Below are 16530 nucleotides of genomic sequence, written 5' to 3'. Positions count from 1 at the left end.
GGGGGGGCAGGGTAGGGGAGGGAATGAATGGAAATCTGGGATTAGCAGAGACAAACTTATATATAGGATGGATAAACAACAGGTCCTACTGTATAGCACAGGGAACTATATTCAATATCCTGTGACAAAGCATAACGAAAAACAATACGACAAAGAATATATGTGAATAACTGAGTCACTTTGCTGTACAGAAGAAATTAACACATTGTAAATCAACCATAGTTCAATAAAATTTAAAAAAATAAATAAATAACTGCACCGTAATAGTACCACATGAATTGCACAGCCAGTACACAAAAGGATGCATATCCCAAGGAATCTTCATGATGGCACTAAAGACTAACGTCACCCTCATGGCTCTGGGTAAACGTGTTCCCCTTTCCGGACCTCTGTTCGCGATCTGCAAAATGAGCACGTTGTGAGACGTGAGGTAAAACCCGTGAGCCGCCCCCGGTGTGAGAAATTACCGGGCTGATGGAGAGCCTGCGCGTGCGCGTGTGCAGGGAGCGGGCTTTCCGGCGCGGCCGTCCCGGCGGCCCCCGGAGGAGGCGGGACGAGGCGGGTTCCCGCGGTTCCGCCGCGCCATTGGCGGGCGGTTTGAATGACGGAAGTGACGGGAGCTCGGCGATGGCCGCCACGCAGGCGCACAAACGGCTGTTGGGAGGCTGGTGTGAGGCGGCCGCCGAGACCTTCTCTGTCTGTGCCGCGGTTCCTGAGTCCGGGGTCCCGTTTCCCGGGTGAGTGACGGCCGCGCCGGCTCCCCCGCGGCCGTGGGCGTGCACGACTCCCCGAGGCCGGGAACCGGGAGTGTGCTTTGGATGAAGGGGGTGCCGCGCACGCAGCACGGCCCGCGGTTCTTCGGCCTCGGCGGGCCGCGGGCCCCGGCTGGGGTCGGGCTGGGGTCGGGCAGGCGGCCGGGAGGAGCGCCGGCGCAGCGGGCACGCGCGTCCCGACCCAGACCCGCCTGCTTCGTGCGACAGGTCACTCCGGGGCCTTTGGCGCGGGTGGCTTTGCGCGTCCTCCCGGGATCGGGTCTCGCGGGGTCCCTGAGCTTCCAAGTCAGGGCGGCCGGGAGGGCCTTCGCGGTCGCTACTGTGAACGCTTCTGGCAGCGTCCTGCCCACCCTGCCCCCCGGTCACCTGCGGAGTGGCCTCAATCCTGGTAGCCGTTTAAGAGCACTGCCTGGAATTGTTTCATGCGGAGAGCGTACTCTTTCTCGGTGTCTCTCACCTTTAATTTCTTAGATATTAAGTCCTGCCACAAACCCGAGCTTTTACAACAGTGGGGAGTTTTGAATCTTTAATATTTAGAAAATATTTGGCAGTTTATATTCGCTAAGTCACATAATCATCAGAACAACCTGTTGGACACGATATTGTGATTCCCCTTATATAGTTTAAGGAAACGAGACCAAAGTGACTTAAGGGTCTTTCTTCTTTAAAGTGGTAGTGTTGGGCCTTGAACCCAGATCTTCTAAGTCTGGTATATGTGATTACGATGTGCCAGCTGCCATTTAATCCTCAGGACAAAGTCTTGCAAGATAAGTAGCATCACCTTTATTATTTGTCAGTTAGAATACATACAATTTGAAAATCCATATTGATATGAATAAATACTAAAGTGAGGGAATGGGGGAAACTCTTTCTTACAGTAGGATTCCAGTTGGTAAGTGTAGAAGGAATAATGGAAATAGAGAATACCTTTTGACAAATGCCTTAGTAATTGTTTCAGGCAGTCATCAATGGATACTGAACTCAGTTGATAGAAGTATGGTGAGGAACATGATATTTATATAGCCTCAACTATCTCCACCAAATACTTAAAAAGGAAAAGTAGTATCTACAGTGGATAAACCTGTTAGACACCTCCTTAATCAAGTGATCAAAATTTGCATCATGTTAACATCACTTACCTCCTGGTGTGATGCACTGAGAAGGGTGCCTAGTGACTTCTGCAGTGGTCTTGGCAAAAATGCATAACCTTAGTCCAAACACAAGAAGGGATTAAACACATCCACATTGAGGGACAGTCTGCAAAATAACTGGCATCTTTTAAAAATGTCACGATCTTGAGGGGAAAAAAAAAAACAGACTGAGGAAGGTCTCAGATTAGAGGAGTTGAAGGAGGCAAAACAACCTTGGCAGCCATTAGAACGTAATTCATAGACCCTCAGCCCCGGTGTTCTGAAGTCTGTTTGCATGGATGCCTTCTACGGACTGCTCCTAGTTAATGACTGAGCCTGGTGTGGATGTGAAGGCAGGCCCGTTCCTAAGACAAAAGGGATTCTGGCTTAAGGACTCCCCAGAAGTCTTGCTGAACCTTCCTTAGACTGCATGGCAGTCTAAGAGGCATCTATCCAACTTTCCCTTCCTCCTTCACTCAGTGTCTGACTTTCATGGAAGTCTGAAATGCTCCCATCTTTTACCAGCTCCCTCCCCATTTTCCCTCACACAGAATTTCCCCTAATAAAATCTTTGTGGGTTTAATCCTATCTTGGCATCTTGCAGGACCCAGAGTAACACAACAGTCAAAGCATATGTTTCCCTTGGCTTGGGTCCTGGTCCAGAAAATGGACCTTAGTGGGATAATTGACGAAATTTGAATACTGTCTGTAGATTAGTTAAAAGTATTGTGCTAGTGTTAATTTCCTGGTTTTGGTCATTGTACTACGGTTGACATTTAGAGAAGCTGGGAATTCTAAGACAGATTATTTCCAAATAAGTTCAAAAATTAAGAAAATGATATACAAAAGAAAACAGTTATTCTATCACATGTTAGGAGGTAAAAATAACAAGTGTATTATGTTTTCCTGTAATCCTCTAGGAAATGAAATGGATGGATACTCAAAACACTGAAAAGTTAAGTTTTTTTCTTTTTCGTTGAGGTTTAACTTAGAATTAAATACACAAACCTAAGTGTACTGTTTGAGGAATCCTTACATATGTATACACCTGTTACACTTGTGTAAAATCATCATACGGATTAAAATATGGAATATTTCTAGTACTCCAGCAGGCTCCTTTGTGCCCCCTCCTTCTCAGTAGTCTCAGAAAGATGACTGACCCCTATTTTAACCTCTTTCATCATGGATTGGTCTTCCTTGTTTTTGAATTTCATGTAAATGGAATTTTATAATATGTCTCTTTTTTTGCTTTTTTCTCCTTTGGTACTATGTCTGTGGGACTTATCAGAAATTAGTTTTAATAGTTTGGATATGAGTGATTTTTCAGAGACCTTCAGACAAATGAATAAAGATGCATTGTGAAGACAGTTTAATCTTGTTCAATTTTTTCTTCTTTGTTTAGTTCTTACCTGTTTTTCAGTCCCCACTCGCAAAATATACTGGCTTAAACAGAATTTTCCTCACTCTATATATTTTAGCATTTCAGAAAGTTAGGAGCCATATGGAGTAAGAAAATGGGATTCTTCCCTTGGGTCTGCCAGTAGATATTGTCACTTGGGTCAAGTCCTTTAACTTAAGAGGCCTTTGTTTCTTCTTGTCTAAAATAAAGAGAACAATTGGCACTTTTCCAAAGTTTTGTGCGTACATTACCAAAGCCTTGTGAGTATCAGCTGAGTGGGATGCACTGGAAAAGATTACTCCTTTTTTGGCATCAGATTGTAACAGTGACCACATATATGTATGTAGCACTTTACATGAATTAACTCATTGAATGAGTCATTCATTCAGTCAACACACTGAAGGACCTGCTTACATGCAAGGCACTGTTTTTAGGCTATGCACATAAAACCATGAATAAGATCATTCCTGCCCTCATTGAGCTTACATTTTGGTGGAGAATTCATTGAGAAAGTATTAGTTGCTATTAGATAACCCCAACTTCTTCTGGCTGCTGTTTTTACACCTGAGTGAAAGCAGTATCTATCCATAGCGTGTGAAATAATGCCTGGTAGTTGTTATTCATTGTTATTATTTTAATTTGAATACTAAAACTAAAAAAAAACTAGAGCCTCGGTCCTTTAATTGTTAGGACTCTAACTAGAAAGGGCAAGCTGTAATTGATGAAAAACGAGAGGAAGGTGATACCAAGATAGCATAAGGTTAGTCCCCATATGAATGTGAAGGTAATATTCATTACAGGTGGGCAAGTCAGGAATGAGTGGTAGGTGGGTGGAACAAGAATCACTGGAGGGCAGCTTCAAGGAGAAGTGGTGCTTAAGCTTCGGAAAGGGAATTCCCTGGTGGTCCAGTGGTTAGGACTCTGCACTTCCATTGCAGGGAGGCCCAGGTTCGATCCCTGGTCGGGGAACTAAGATCCCACATGCTGCGGTGCAACAAGCCCACGTGCTGCAATTACTGAGCCTGCGCGCCACAACTACAGAGCCCTTGCACGACACCTGCTGAGCCCTCACTCTCTGGAGCCTGTGCACTACAACTAGAGATAAGCCCGCACGGCACAACAAAGAGCCCTCACACTGCAACGAAATATCCCATGTGCTGCAACTAAGACCTGATGCAGCCAACAAACAAATTGCTATTTGTAAATAAGTTGGACTTAGTTTACCCAAACTATTTTATTTGCAAGTACACAGCCCTTTAAATGGTAAAAAATATTAATATGAATTTTAAAAATTATTCTAATCTTTGCTGCCCTACTTTAATAGGTATATATTTTTAAAAAATCAGAACCTTCATATTTAAAGTACTACATGAAAATGAAGAGAAAGGTGGTGAATGCCGCCGGCAAGCTGAGATTGAGTCCTAATGAGGAAGCCTTCATTTTAAAGGAAGATTATGAAAGAAGAAGAAAACTAAGATTGCTACAGGTAAGATTTATTTGGAACGTAGTGTCAAATTCTTTGTCTTCCCCAAATTATCAGTATTTTTTACATTAGAGTGTTTTAAATAAAATGTCGCATTTAACAGTCTTTTCTGGCTGTACAAGAGCCCTGGTTCTTGCATACTAACTAGTTTTGGAACATTTGAAAAGTATGATGAAACAGTAAATATATTGAAGAAGAGTTTGAGGATAAGGACTGACTCAGTAATTATTAGGAAATAGTTCATTTTTTGAGATTATTAAATATTTAGCAATATTTTTCTTTTCTTTTTTCTTTATATATATGAATATGTGTATGTGTGTGTATATATATATATAAAACGTATATATGCAATACTTATTTCCCAAGATCTTCCCCCAATAAATTTGCAGAATACATCATCTGACATAAAGGCAAAAAAAAAAAAAACCCAAAAAACAAAAAAAAACCAAACAAAAAAACCTATGAATCAATACAAAAACATAGGCCAACATCCCAACCCCACTGCTGAAAATAGTTCATTTTAAAAATCATATGTAACTGATGAAGATTCGAGCAAGAATATTTGAATGACTTTGAAGAAGATTTACTTCTTCAAAGATAATTAGCTACTGAAATAAATTTATTCAGAAGTTGTCTATTCTTCGTCTCTAGGAGTCTTTTTAGAGTTACGTAGTTAAGTCTTTGTGAAACATTTTAGGTGCCGTTCTGTCTAGAATTGGGGATGATGTATTACAGATACGGAATTCTCATCTAGATCTTTTCTGTACTTGTCTGGGCTATAAATTTTATTGAATCATGCTTACCAATTTAGCCTCTTGTATGGTATTAGAATGATAATGGCAGTCCGATTAGATCTCTGGGGAGGAAACATAATTGCTAATCATGGAACTTTAGAAGTAGTCTTGAGATTTTAATTTTTCCTCCATCACTTGGATTTTCTGCTTTAAATAGGCCTTATCTAATATAATATGAATATTCAGGAGAATTGATGTAGCTAATACCTAAAGAGAATTCATTTAAGTTCCTGTTTCCAAATAGCTTTTCAAAAAAGTTGAAGGAAGCCTCTTTTCATAAAATGTGTTAAATACTCATCCTTCAGGTTCGAGAACAAGAAAGAGATATTGCTTTACAAATAAGAGAAGATATAAAACAGAGGAGAAATCAGCAACTCACTCGTTTGGCAGAAGAACTAAGGACAGAATGGGAGGAATCACAAACTCAGAAAATAAAGAACTTGGAAAAACTGTATTTGGCAAGTTTAAGAAATATGGGAGAGGGGCATCAACAAGCCAAAGAAAATGTAAGTGAGCACTTATTTGACTACCTTCCTGTGGTAGTGATACTTGTTAAAAGCAGATTACAGTTGTTAGACACTTACAAAAATGTTTTCATGTATCGAATTTGCTGTGGGCAGCCTGAACTTTTTTGTAAATTTAATATAATTTAAGAATTCTGCTAGGTTCATTTCCTAGTAAGAGTCATGTCAGGAATAATCTGTTTCCAGTGATGTTTAAGTTAACATTATTCTCTAACAAATTTATGGTTACCAAAGAGGGAAGGTGGGGGGGAAAAATTAGGAAGTTGGGATTAATATATACACAGTACTATATATAAAATAGATAACCAACAATGACCTAGTGGATGGCACAGGAAACTATACTCAGTATTTTGTAATAACCTATAAAGGAAAAGAATCTGAACAAGAATATATATATGTATATAACTGAATCACTGTACTGTATACCTGAAACTAACACAACATTGTAAATCAACTATACTTCAATTAAAAAAAAAAACACATTATTCTTTTCCAGTCCTTAACTGTCTGTGTAAATAAAATAATAACCTTCAGAATTAGAAGTTATTATTCATTTCAAGGATTTTGGACAGATTCAGTGGAGTGAATTCAGATTTCTGGTTTCATTTTCATTATCATTCATTATTCCTCATACCTCCAAAACGGGTAGTGGAGTGTGTATACACTTGAGTTCATTCACAGACAGTAAAAATTCTTTGATGACTTTCACAAAGGCAAAGTAGAACTTAACTCAGTATTTAAGACTGCTCTCTGACCTTATTTTGTTGTTTATTGTGCTTTATGGTTGGAAAATGCTAGATTGTGGTCCCAGAGGTAGTCACACAAAATAAACAAGCTGGGTTCCAAAGAAGGCACGTCTTTGTTACCAAACTTTTAGGGAATAAGAGAACTCTTTAAAGAATGTGGCAATCAAAATATTCTTGGTCCCTGGTTTTAGTTTGTGTTTTTTAGTAATAGCCATAAGTTCTGACACCAGATTTTTGTAGCTTTATTTATGCCATCATTAATTTTGTGCTTTAGTGCAGTGTTTCATTTGAATACACCGTCATGATTTTTGCCCTTACTGGGTACCACCCATATTATCATATATTTGACATTTTAATCCTGTTTAACATGACATTTTAAGTAATATTTGTTTTTAGGAGCCTGATTTAAATGCTCTGGCACACCGGGCAGCAGAAAGAAAAAAAAAAGCAGAAATGAGGCATAAAGAGGCCCTGAAAGTACAGAAAAATCAAAAAGAAATGTTAATGAAACAAAAAACCTGGTAAAGTAATAGTGATTTTTACCATATTCTCCACTGAAACTGATGTGGCTGGAAGTAAAGGGTACATTGGATACTTTTTAAAAATCAGTATATCCATTGTGTTTGTTAAACTTGGTTTAAAATAATGCAGTGGGGGAGTGGTTGCTTAGATGAACATACTAACAAATGAGCTTTCTCTTCTAGTCTGACTGTAGTGGCAATTACTAAGTTTCTGGAGAAATGTATTACTAGTTTAGAATGCAAGTCAACCAAAATCTGTCTGCCTCCGATATAAAAAGAAAAAAATCAGTGCAATTATGAACATTAAAAGAGGTTGTTGACTCTGCAAGTCATTGATGAGATTTTTGCATGTTGTAAAAATGAAAGAGCATGTTACTAGTCAGCAGTAGTCATTTTATACAGTGGCCCATCTTTATCGATAATTTCTAGTTTTTTTACTCTAAATTATTCTCAACTAAAGAACATTAGGTGTTTGTTGGGTCACTCCCCATTGTGGAGCTTTATATCTTTAGATATACCTCTTTCACTTGGTAAACATCTTTTTACCTGTTCATTGTGTATAGACTCTTTATTAAACAGCATATTGAGCCTGTGGGATCAGACTGGAGGATTTCTTGAGATTGTAATGGCTTTTATATTCTTAACCCTAAGAGTTGTACTGTAATATTATCTGAAAGATTAATTTATGACATCTTGTGTTTTTTAAGGCATATAAAAGCTCGAAAAGAAGCACTGCTTGCGGAAAAAGAGAGATCTGCCAAAATTACAAGTCTGCCACCTCCTCCTCCAACTCTTTTTGAGGTGAATTACTTTGAGTATTCGAGCTGGGTTATAATAATTCTTCTTTACTATTAGAATTCAGTGTAGGTTAAAATACCATTTGTATTAATTTTTAACTGTACAGGTAACACATATCTGGAATATTTAAAAATAATCCTAGATATCATTTTACCTATGAATACTTTAGTATGTATCTCTGATGTTTAAGGACTTTTTAAAAAGCACAATACTAATATAATATTTTTCTCAATATAATCCAATATCCAGTCTGTGTTCAGTTTTCCCCAGTTGTCTCAAAAATTTCTTTTGTTGTTTGAAAAACTGTAATTTTTTTATTTTATTGGGAAAGAAAAGGATTATTTGCCCTAAAGACTTTCCTACATTCAAGATTTGACTATTGTAAATAGTTACCATTTTATAGATAAAGAAATTAGGTTCAGATAAATTAATAAATTTACACAAGATTATGTAAGGTGATAAGAGAGGCCTGTTTCTTTATGGGAGTAAAATGTTTGATTTTGTGATTTGGAGCTTATTTTTTTTAAAAAACATTTAACTTATTAAGCAGAAATTAATTTTGAAAGGTCTTGCCTCTCGTTCAGATTATCTTGTTATGGTTATTAAAATGGCTAGTTTGGATGATTATCAAAATTACATAGTTATTTTTATCAAAAAAGTTAAGTAGAAGTAAAAAAAAAATACACATACAGGGATATCTAATTTAGTTGTATAGACAAGTGTATTTTATATATGTATGATCAGCCTAAGTACCAGATGTTCTTGTCTTAAGCCTCTGGTTTTGTCAGCCTTCCTGCTTTTATGTTGAGCCATCTGCCATGTGACATTTGATCCAACAAGATCCAAGTGGAAAGGCAAATTTTAGCCACTCCCTCAGTACCTTGTTAAAAGGCAGGCAGTATTTTATCCATGTTTTTTTGATTACTTTTGTCATAATTCCTAATGTTCCTGACAAGCCAGGGTCAGAATTTTAAAGCAAGCAAAATATTGTCTGTGTGAATGATTTGGCAAATATGCATTATATGTAAAAGTGTGGTTGTGCTTTTTTCCCCCAACTTTTTATTATGAAAATTTTCAAAATACAGAGAAGTTAAAAGGAGAGTACAAAGGAACAGCTCTTTGCATTGTGTGTAGATTTCAAATGGTTGTGTATACATTTGAATGAATAAATATATACATTTGAATATAGATTGTAGAGATTGCATTTCACCCTGTATACTTCAGCATGCCTGTGCTAGAATAAGGACATTCTCTTATGCAACCACAACATCACACTAAGAAAATGTACCAGGATCCAGTCAAGGTTTACCTGTTGCTTCTGCTTGCTTTGTCTCTTGGTCTCTCTCAATGTGAAACATTATCTCCCCCAACCCTAGCCAACATTTTATTTCAGACTTTTTGAATAGACGAGACTAGTTTCTTATATTCTGTATTTGTCTGATGTGGTTATGTGACTACAAGAGATCTCCATTATAAAGGTATATTTTTCTCTTTTCAATTGCCAAGTAATCTGGGAAATGATACTTTGGCACCAAATAGGTATCTATTACCCTTCTACATTTATTCATTGGCCTACTTCTGTTAGACAAAAGAAGAGAGAACTTTCTCTTATCAGTGATTATGAACCACCATAACCAAATGATCAAATTTAGAATCAATAATAGCAGAGCACCTTGACATTATGTGCCTCCTAATATCATGTAGTAAACTGTATAGCATCACCTATTCAGTATTCTTGTTAAAATATAATCTGGGGCTTCCCTGGTGGTACAGTGGTTAAGCATCCACCTGCCAATGCAGGAGACACAGGTTCAAGCCCTGGTCCGGGAAGATCCCACATGCCACGGAGCAACTAAGCCCGTGCACCACAAATACTGAGCTTGCGCTCTAGAGCCCGCGAGCCACAGCTACTGAGCCTATGTGCCACAACTACTGAAGCCCACATGCCTAGAGCCCATGCTCCCAAAAAGAGAAGCCACCACAATGAGAAACCTGCGCACTGCAATGAAGACTAGCCCCTGCTTGCCGCAATCAGAGAAAGCCCGCACGCAGCAGCAAAGACCCAGTGCAGCCAAAAATAAAAATAAATAAAATAATTTTATTTTAAAAAACAAAAGAAATATAATCTGGCTTTTAAACCTAAATTCCAGCTTAATGGAAATACAGTGCATGATCTCATGAAAAAAATGAATAACTGATTAAAATACAAAATTAATTTTTCATTGGATCCTGCTTTAAATGAAAATTAATACTTTTAACCTAACAGTCTATTTTCTGTTTCATTTTTCAGAACATTGAAGTAAAGAAAACTTCTAATGTGAAAACCAATAGTTCTACCTACCATCATCTTTATACTTTTGTTAATAGAGAGGTGGACACAAAACAGGTGATTGACTGTTTTTTCATGACGCTCACTTTATTATTTCTCTGTTCATTGAATTGAGTTACATCTTTGTTCTATGTTTATTGTTCTCAGATGTCAAAATTTGAAAAGCTCTACCAACCATATTAGGGTAATAGTGATAAAAAAAACTTTTAAATATGCTTTGACTTATGATGTCATGTTTATTATGAATGCTGATTTAACATGAAAGAAGAGAGTTGGCTACTTAAACAGTTATATTTTAAAATATATTTTTTTTACCATAAAACTTTTTTTGACATAAAAATAATACATACTCTGTGAAAATTTGAAACTATACACATAGGCGCAAACTAGGAAAAACACCCATGATTCCATCACCAAAAAGTAATGCAGTTAATACATTAATGGATTTGTTATAGTGTTTATGTATAAACATATATACATACTTTTCAAAACATGATTTTTAATAGCTACTTAATATTTCATTATAGAATTTATTTAACCATTCTATTGTGGGTTTTTTTTGCTTCATAAATGCAAACATAATCATCTTGCACATTTTGTCTACAGCTCTGACTGTATGAATAGATTCCTAGAGAGAAATTATAGGTTCCAAACTATATAACATTTGATAACAGATATTTAATACAGATCATTAAATTGCCTTTTAAATAGCATCAACAACATATGAAAATGGTCATTTTATCATACCCTTGTCTGTATGAAATGTGGTTTAAAAATTATTGTCAGTCTTAAGAGTGACAAATGATAATCACTCCTTATTATAATTGCTATTTCTTTGTAACAGTGGGTTTTCACTTTTTTCGTATTAGATATATCTGTCTACTAGAAAAGTAAACTTTCATAGTATAGCATTCATGTGGAGGTTAGACTTCAACAAATTCCGTAATAGCAGGTCAGTATTCGGTCAAGACATGAGATGAGTATTATCATAGAATTAATTTCTTTTTTTTTTAATTCTTGAATTTTATTTATGTTTTTATATAGCAGGTTCTTATTAGTTATCCATTTTATACGTATTAGTGTATGTATGTCAATCTCCCAGTTCATCCCACCACCCCCACCCGCCCGCCTGCCACTTTACCCCTGTGGTGTCCATATGTTTGTTCTCTACATCTGTGTCTCAGTTTCTGCCCTGCAAACCGATTCATCTGTACCATTTTTCTAGGTTCCACATATATGCGTTAATATACGATATTTGTTTTTCTCTTTCTGACTTACTTCACTCTGTATGACAGTCTCTAGATCCATCCACGTCTCTACAGATAACCCAGTTTCGTTCCTTTTTATGGCTGAGTAATATTCCATTGTATATATGTACCACATCTTCTTTATCCATTCGTCTGTTGATGGGCATTTAGGTTGCTTCCATGATCTGGCTATTGTAAATAGTGCTGCAGTGAACATTGGGGTGCATGTGTCTTTTTGAATTATGGTTTTCTCAGGGTATATGCCCAGTAGTGGGATTGCTGGGTCATATGGTAATTCTATTTTTAGTTTTTTAAGGAACCTCCATACTGTTCTCCATAGTGGCTGTATCAATTTACATTCCCACCAACAGTGCAAGAGGGTTCCCTTTTCTCCACGCCCTCTCCAACATTTGTTGTTTGTAGATTTTCTGATGATGGCCATTCTGATTGGTGTGAGGTAATACCTCATTGTAGTTTTGATTTGTATTTCTCTAATAATTAATGATGTTGAGCAGCTTTTCATCTGCTTCTTGGCCATCTGTATGTCTTTGGAAAAATGTCTATTTAGGTCTTCTGCACATTTTTGGATTGGGTTGTTTGTTTTTTTAATATTGAGCTGCATGAGCTGTTCATATATTTTGGAGATTAATCCTTTGTCCGTTGATTCATTTGCAAATATTATCTCCCATTCTGAGGGTTATTTTTTCTTCTTCTTTGTAGTTTCCTTTGCTCTGCAAAAGCTTTTAAGTTTCATTAGGGCCTATTTCTTTATTTTTCTTTTTATTTCCATTATTCTAGGAGGTGTATCAGAAAAGATCTTGCTGTGATTTATGTCAAAGAGTGTTCTTCCTATGTTTTCCTCTAAGAGTTTTATAGTGTCCAGTCTTACATTTAGGTCTCTCATCCATTTTGAGCTTATTTTTGTATATGGTGTTAGGGAGTGTTCTAATTTCATTCTTTTACATGTAGTTGTCCAGTTTTCCCAGCAAAACTTACTGAAGAGACTGTCTTTTCTCCATTGTATATCCTTGCCTCCTTTGTCATAGATTAGTTGACCATAGTTGGCATGAGTTTATCTCTGGGCTTTGTATCCTGTTCCACTGATCTATATCTCTGTTTTTGTGCCAGTACCATATTGTCTTGATTACGGTAGCTTTATAGTATAGTCTGAAGTCAGGGAGCCTGATTCCTCCAGCTCTGTTTTTTTCCCTCAAGACCACTTTGGCTATTTGGGATCTTTTGTGTCTCCATACAAATTTTAAGATTTTTTGTTCTAGTTCTGTAAAAAATGCCATTGGTAATTTGATAGGGATTGCATTGAATCTGTAGATTGCTTTGGGTAGTATACTCATTTTCACAATATTGATTCTTCCAATCCAGGAACATGGTATGTCTCTCCATCTGTTTGTATCATCTTTAATTTAGTGTCTTACAGTTTTCTGCATGCAGGTCTTTTGTCTCCCTAGGTAGGTTTATTCCTAGGTATTTTATTCTTTTTGTTGCAGTGGTAAATGGGAGTGTTTCCTTAATTTCTCTTTCATATTTTTCATCATTAGTATATAGGAATGCAAGAAATTTCTGTGCATTAATTTTGTATCCTGCAACTTTACCAAATTCATTGATTAGCTCTAGTAGTTTTCTGGTGGCATCTTTAGGATTCTCTATGTATAGTGTCATGTCATCTGCAAACAGTGACAATTTTACTCCTTTTCCAATTTGTATTCCTTTTATTTCTTTTTCTTCTCTGATTGCCGTGGCTAGGACTTCCAAAACTATGTTGAATAATAGTGTCAGAGTGGACATCCTTGTCTTGTTCCTAATCTTAGAGGAAATGCTTTCAGTTTTTCACCTTTGAGAATGATGTTTGCTGTGGGTTTGTTGTATATGGCCTTTATTATGTTGAGGTAGGTTCCCTCTATGCCCACTTTCTGGAGAGTTTTTATCATAAATGGGTGTTGAATTTTGTCAAATGCTTTTTCTGCATCTGTTAAGATGATCATATGGTTTTCATCCTTCAATTTGTTAATATGGTGTATCACATTGATTAATTTGCATATAATGAAGAATCCTTGCATCCCTGGGATAAATCCCACTTAATCATGGTGTATGATCCTTTTAATGTGTTGTTGGATTCTGTTTGCTAGTATTTTGTTGAGGGTTTTTGCATCTATATTCATGAGTGATATTGGTCTGTAATTTTCTTTTCTTGTAGTATCTTTGTCCAGTTTTGGTATCAGGGTGATGGTGGCCTCATAGAATGAGTTTGGGAGTGTCCCTTCCTCTGTAAGTTTTTGGAAGAGTTTGAGAAAGATGGGTGTTAGCTGTTCTCTGTTCTCTAAATGTTTGATAGAATTTACCTGTGAAGCCATCTGGTCCTGGACTTTTGTTTGTTGGAAGATTTTTAATCACAGTTTCAATTTCATTACTTGTGATTGGTCTGTTCATATTTCTTATTTCTTCCTGGTTCAGTGTTGGAAGGTTATACCTTTCTAAGAATTTGTCCATTTCTTCCTGCTTGTCCATTATATTGGCATAGAGTTGCTTGTAGTAGTCTCTTACGATGCTTTGTATTTCTGCGGTGTCTGTTGTAACTTCTCCTTTTTCATTTCTCATTTTATTGATTTGAGTCCTGTCCCTCTTTTTCTTAATGAGTCTGGCTAATGGTTTATCAAATTTGTTTATCCTCTCAAAGAACCAGATTTTAGTTTTATTGATCTCTGCTATTGTTTTCTTTGTTTCTTTTTCATTTATTTCTGCTCTGATCTTTATGATTTCATTCCTTCTACCAACTTTGGGTTTTGTTTGTTCTTCATTCTCTAGTTACTTTAGGTGTAAGGTTAGATTGTTTATTTGAGATATTTGTTGTTTCTTGAGGTAGGATTGTATTGCTATAAACTTCCCTCTTAGAACTGCTTTTGCTGCATCCCATAGGTTTTGGATCGTCGTGTTTTCATTGTCATTTGTCTCTAGGTATTTTTTGATTTCCTCTTTGATTTCTTCAGTGATCTCTTGCTTATTTAGTAACGTATTGTTTAGCCTCCATGTGTTTGTGTTTTTTAAGGTTTTTTTCCCTGTAATTGATTTCTAATCTCATAGCATTGTAGTCAGAAAAGATGCTTGATAAGATTTTTATTTTCTTAAATATACTGAGGCTTGATTTGTGACCCAAGATGTGCTCTATCCTGGAGAATGTTCCATGAGCACTTGAGAAGAAAGTGTAATCTTTTGGTTTTGGATGAAATGTCCTATAAATATCAATTAAATCTATCTGGATACTGTGTCATTTAATGCTTGTGTTTTCCTTAATTACCTGTTTGGATTATCTGTCCATTGGTGTAAGTGAGGTGTTAAAGTCCCCCACTCTTATAGTGTTACTGTCAATTTCCTCTTTTATAGTTGTTAGCATTTGCCTTATGTATTGAGGTGCTCCTATGTTGGCTGCGTATATATTTATAGTTGTTATATCTTCTTCTTAGATTGATCTCTATCATTATGTAGTGTCCTTCCTTTTCTCTTATAACATTCTCTATTTTAAAGTCTATTTTATCTGATATGAGTATTGCTACTCCAGCTTTCTTTTGATTTCCATTTGCATGGAATATCTTTTTCCATCCCCTCACTTTCAGTCTGTATGTGTCCCTAGGTCTGAAGTGGGTCTCTTGTAGACAGCATATATATGGGTCTGGTTTTTGTATCTATTCAGCGAGCCTGTGTCTTTTGGTTGGAGCATTTAATCCATTCACATTTAAGGTAATTATCAATATGTATGTTCCTCTTACCATTTTTTTAAATTCTTTTGGGTTTTTTTTTGTAGGTCCTTTTCTTCTCTTGCGTTTCCCACTTAGAGAAGTTTCTTTAGCATTTGTTGTAGAGCTAGTTTGGTGGTGCTGAATTCTCTTACCTTTTGCTTGTCTGTAATGCTTTTGATTTCTTCATCAAATCTGAATGAGATCTTTGCTGGGTAGAGTAATCTTGGTTGTAGATTCTTCCCTTTCATCACTTTAAATATGTCATGCCACTCCCTTCTGGTTTGTAGAGTTTCTGCTGAGCAATCAGCTGTTAACCTTATGGGAGTTCCCTTGTATGTTATTTGTTATTTTTCACATGTTGCTTTAAATAATTTTTCTTTGTCTTTAATTTTTGCCAATTTGATTACTATGTGTCTTGGTGTGTTTCTCCTTGGGTTTATCCTGTATGGGACTCTCTGCACTTCCTGGACTTGGGTGGCTATTTCCTTTCCCATGTTATGGACGTTTTTGAAAAAAATCTCTTCAGATATTTTCTTGGGTCCTGTCTCTCTCTCTCTTCTCCTTCTGGGACCCCTGTAATGCGAATGTTGTTGTGTTTAATGTTGTCCCAGAGGTCTCTTAGGCTGTCTCCACTTCTTTTCATTCTTTTTTCTTTTTTCTGTTCCACAGCAGTGAATTCCACCATTCTGTCTTCCAGGTCACTTATCTGTTCTTCTTCCTCAGTTATTCTGCTATTTTTTCCTTCTAGTGTATTTTTCTTTTCATTATTGCATTGTTCATCTCTGTTTGTTTCTTCTTTAATTCTTCTAGGTCTTTGTTAAATGTTTCTTGCATCTTCTCGATCTTTGCCTCCATTCTTTTTCCGAGGTCCTGGATCATCTTCACTGTCATTATACTGAGTTGTTTTTCTGGAAGGTCGCGTATCTCCACTTCATTTAGTTGTTTTTCTGGGGTTTTATCTTGTTCCTTCATGTGGTACATAGCCCTCTGCCTTTTCATCTTGTCTGTCTTTCTGTGCATGTCATCATAGAATTAAC

The 16530-nt window shown here is 36.8% G+C and overlaps 1 protein-coding gene across 9 annotated transcripts in view; it reads left to right on the top strand.

Moving 5' to 3' along the window:
- The first annotated feature begins 631 nt into the window (after window positions 1-631).
- CEP295 (centrosomal protein 295) overlaps window positions 632-16530 on the top strand; it is a 48557-nt gene continuing 32658 nt past the window's right edge. For 6 of the 9 annotated variants that reach the window (XM_082843977.1, XM_082843978.1, XM_082843976.1 and 3 more), the window contains exons 1-6: window positions 632-737; window positions 4649-4788; window positions 5885-6085; window positions 7246-7370; window positions 8078-8171; window positions 10459-10554. In XM_082843977.1, the coding sequence (XP_082700103.1) occupies window positions 4672-4788; window positions 5885-6085; window positions 7246-7370; window positions 8078-8171; window positions 10459-10554 (633 nt within the window). In that variant the 5' untranslated portion in view covers window positions 632-737; window positions 4649-4671. Of the gene's footprint in view, window positions 738-2823; window positions 2859-3825; window positions 4566-4648; window positions 4789-5884; window positions 6086-7245; window positions 7371-8077; window positions 8172-10458; window positions 10555-16530 lie in introns of those variants that run through there. The other 3 variants (XM_082843975.1, XM_082843974.1, XM_082843979.1) reach the window with 3 other exon arrangements.

This window comes from Leucopleurus acutus (genome assembly GCF_964270905.1).
Source record: "Leucopleurus acutus genome assembly, chromosome: 8".
NCBI classification, from domain to species: domain Eukaryota; kingdom Metazoa; phylum Chordata; class Mammalia; order Artiodactyla; family Delphinidae; genus Leucopleurus; species Leucopleurus acutus.
This window is presented reverse-complemented; position numbering and strand designations above follow the sequence as displayed.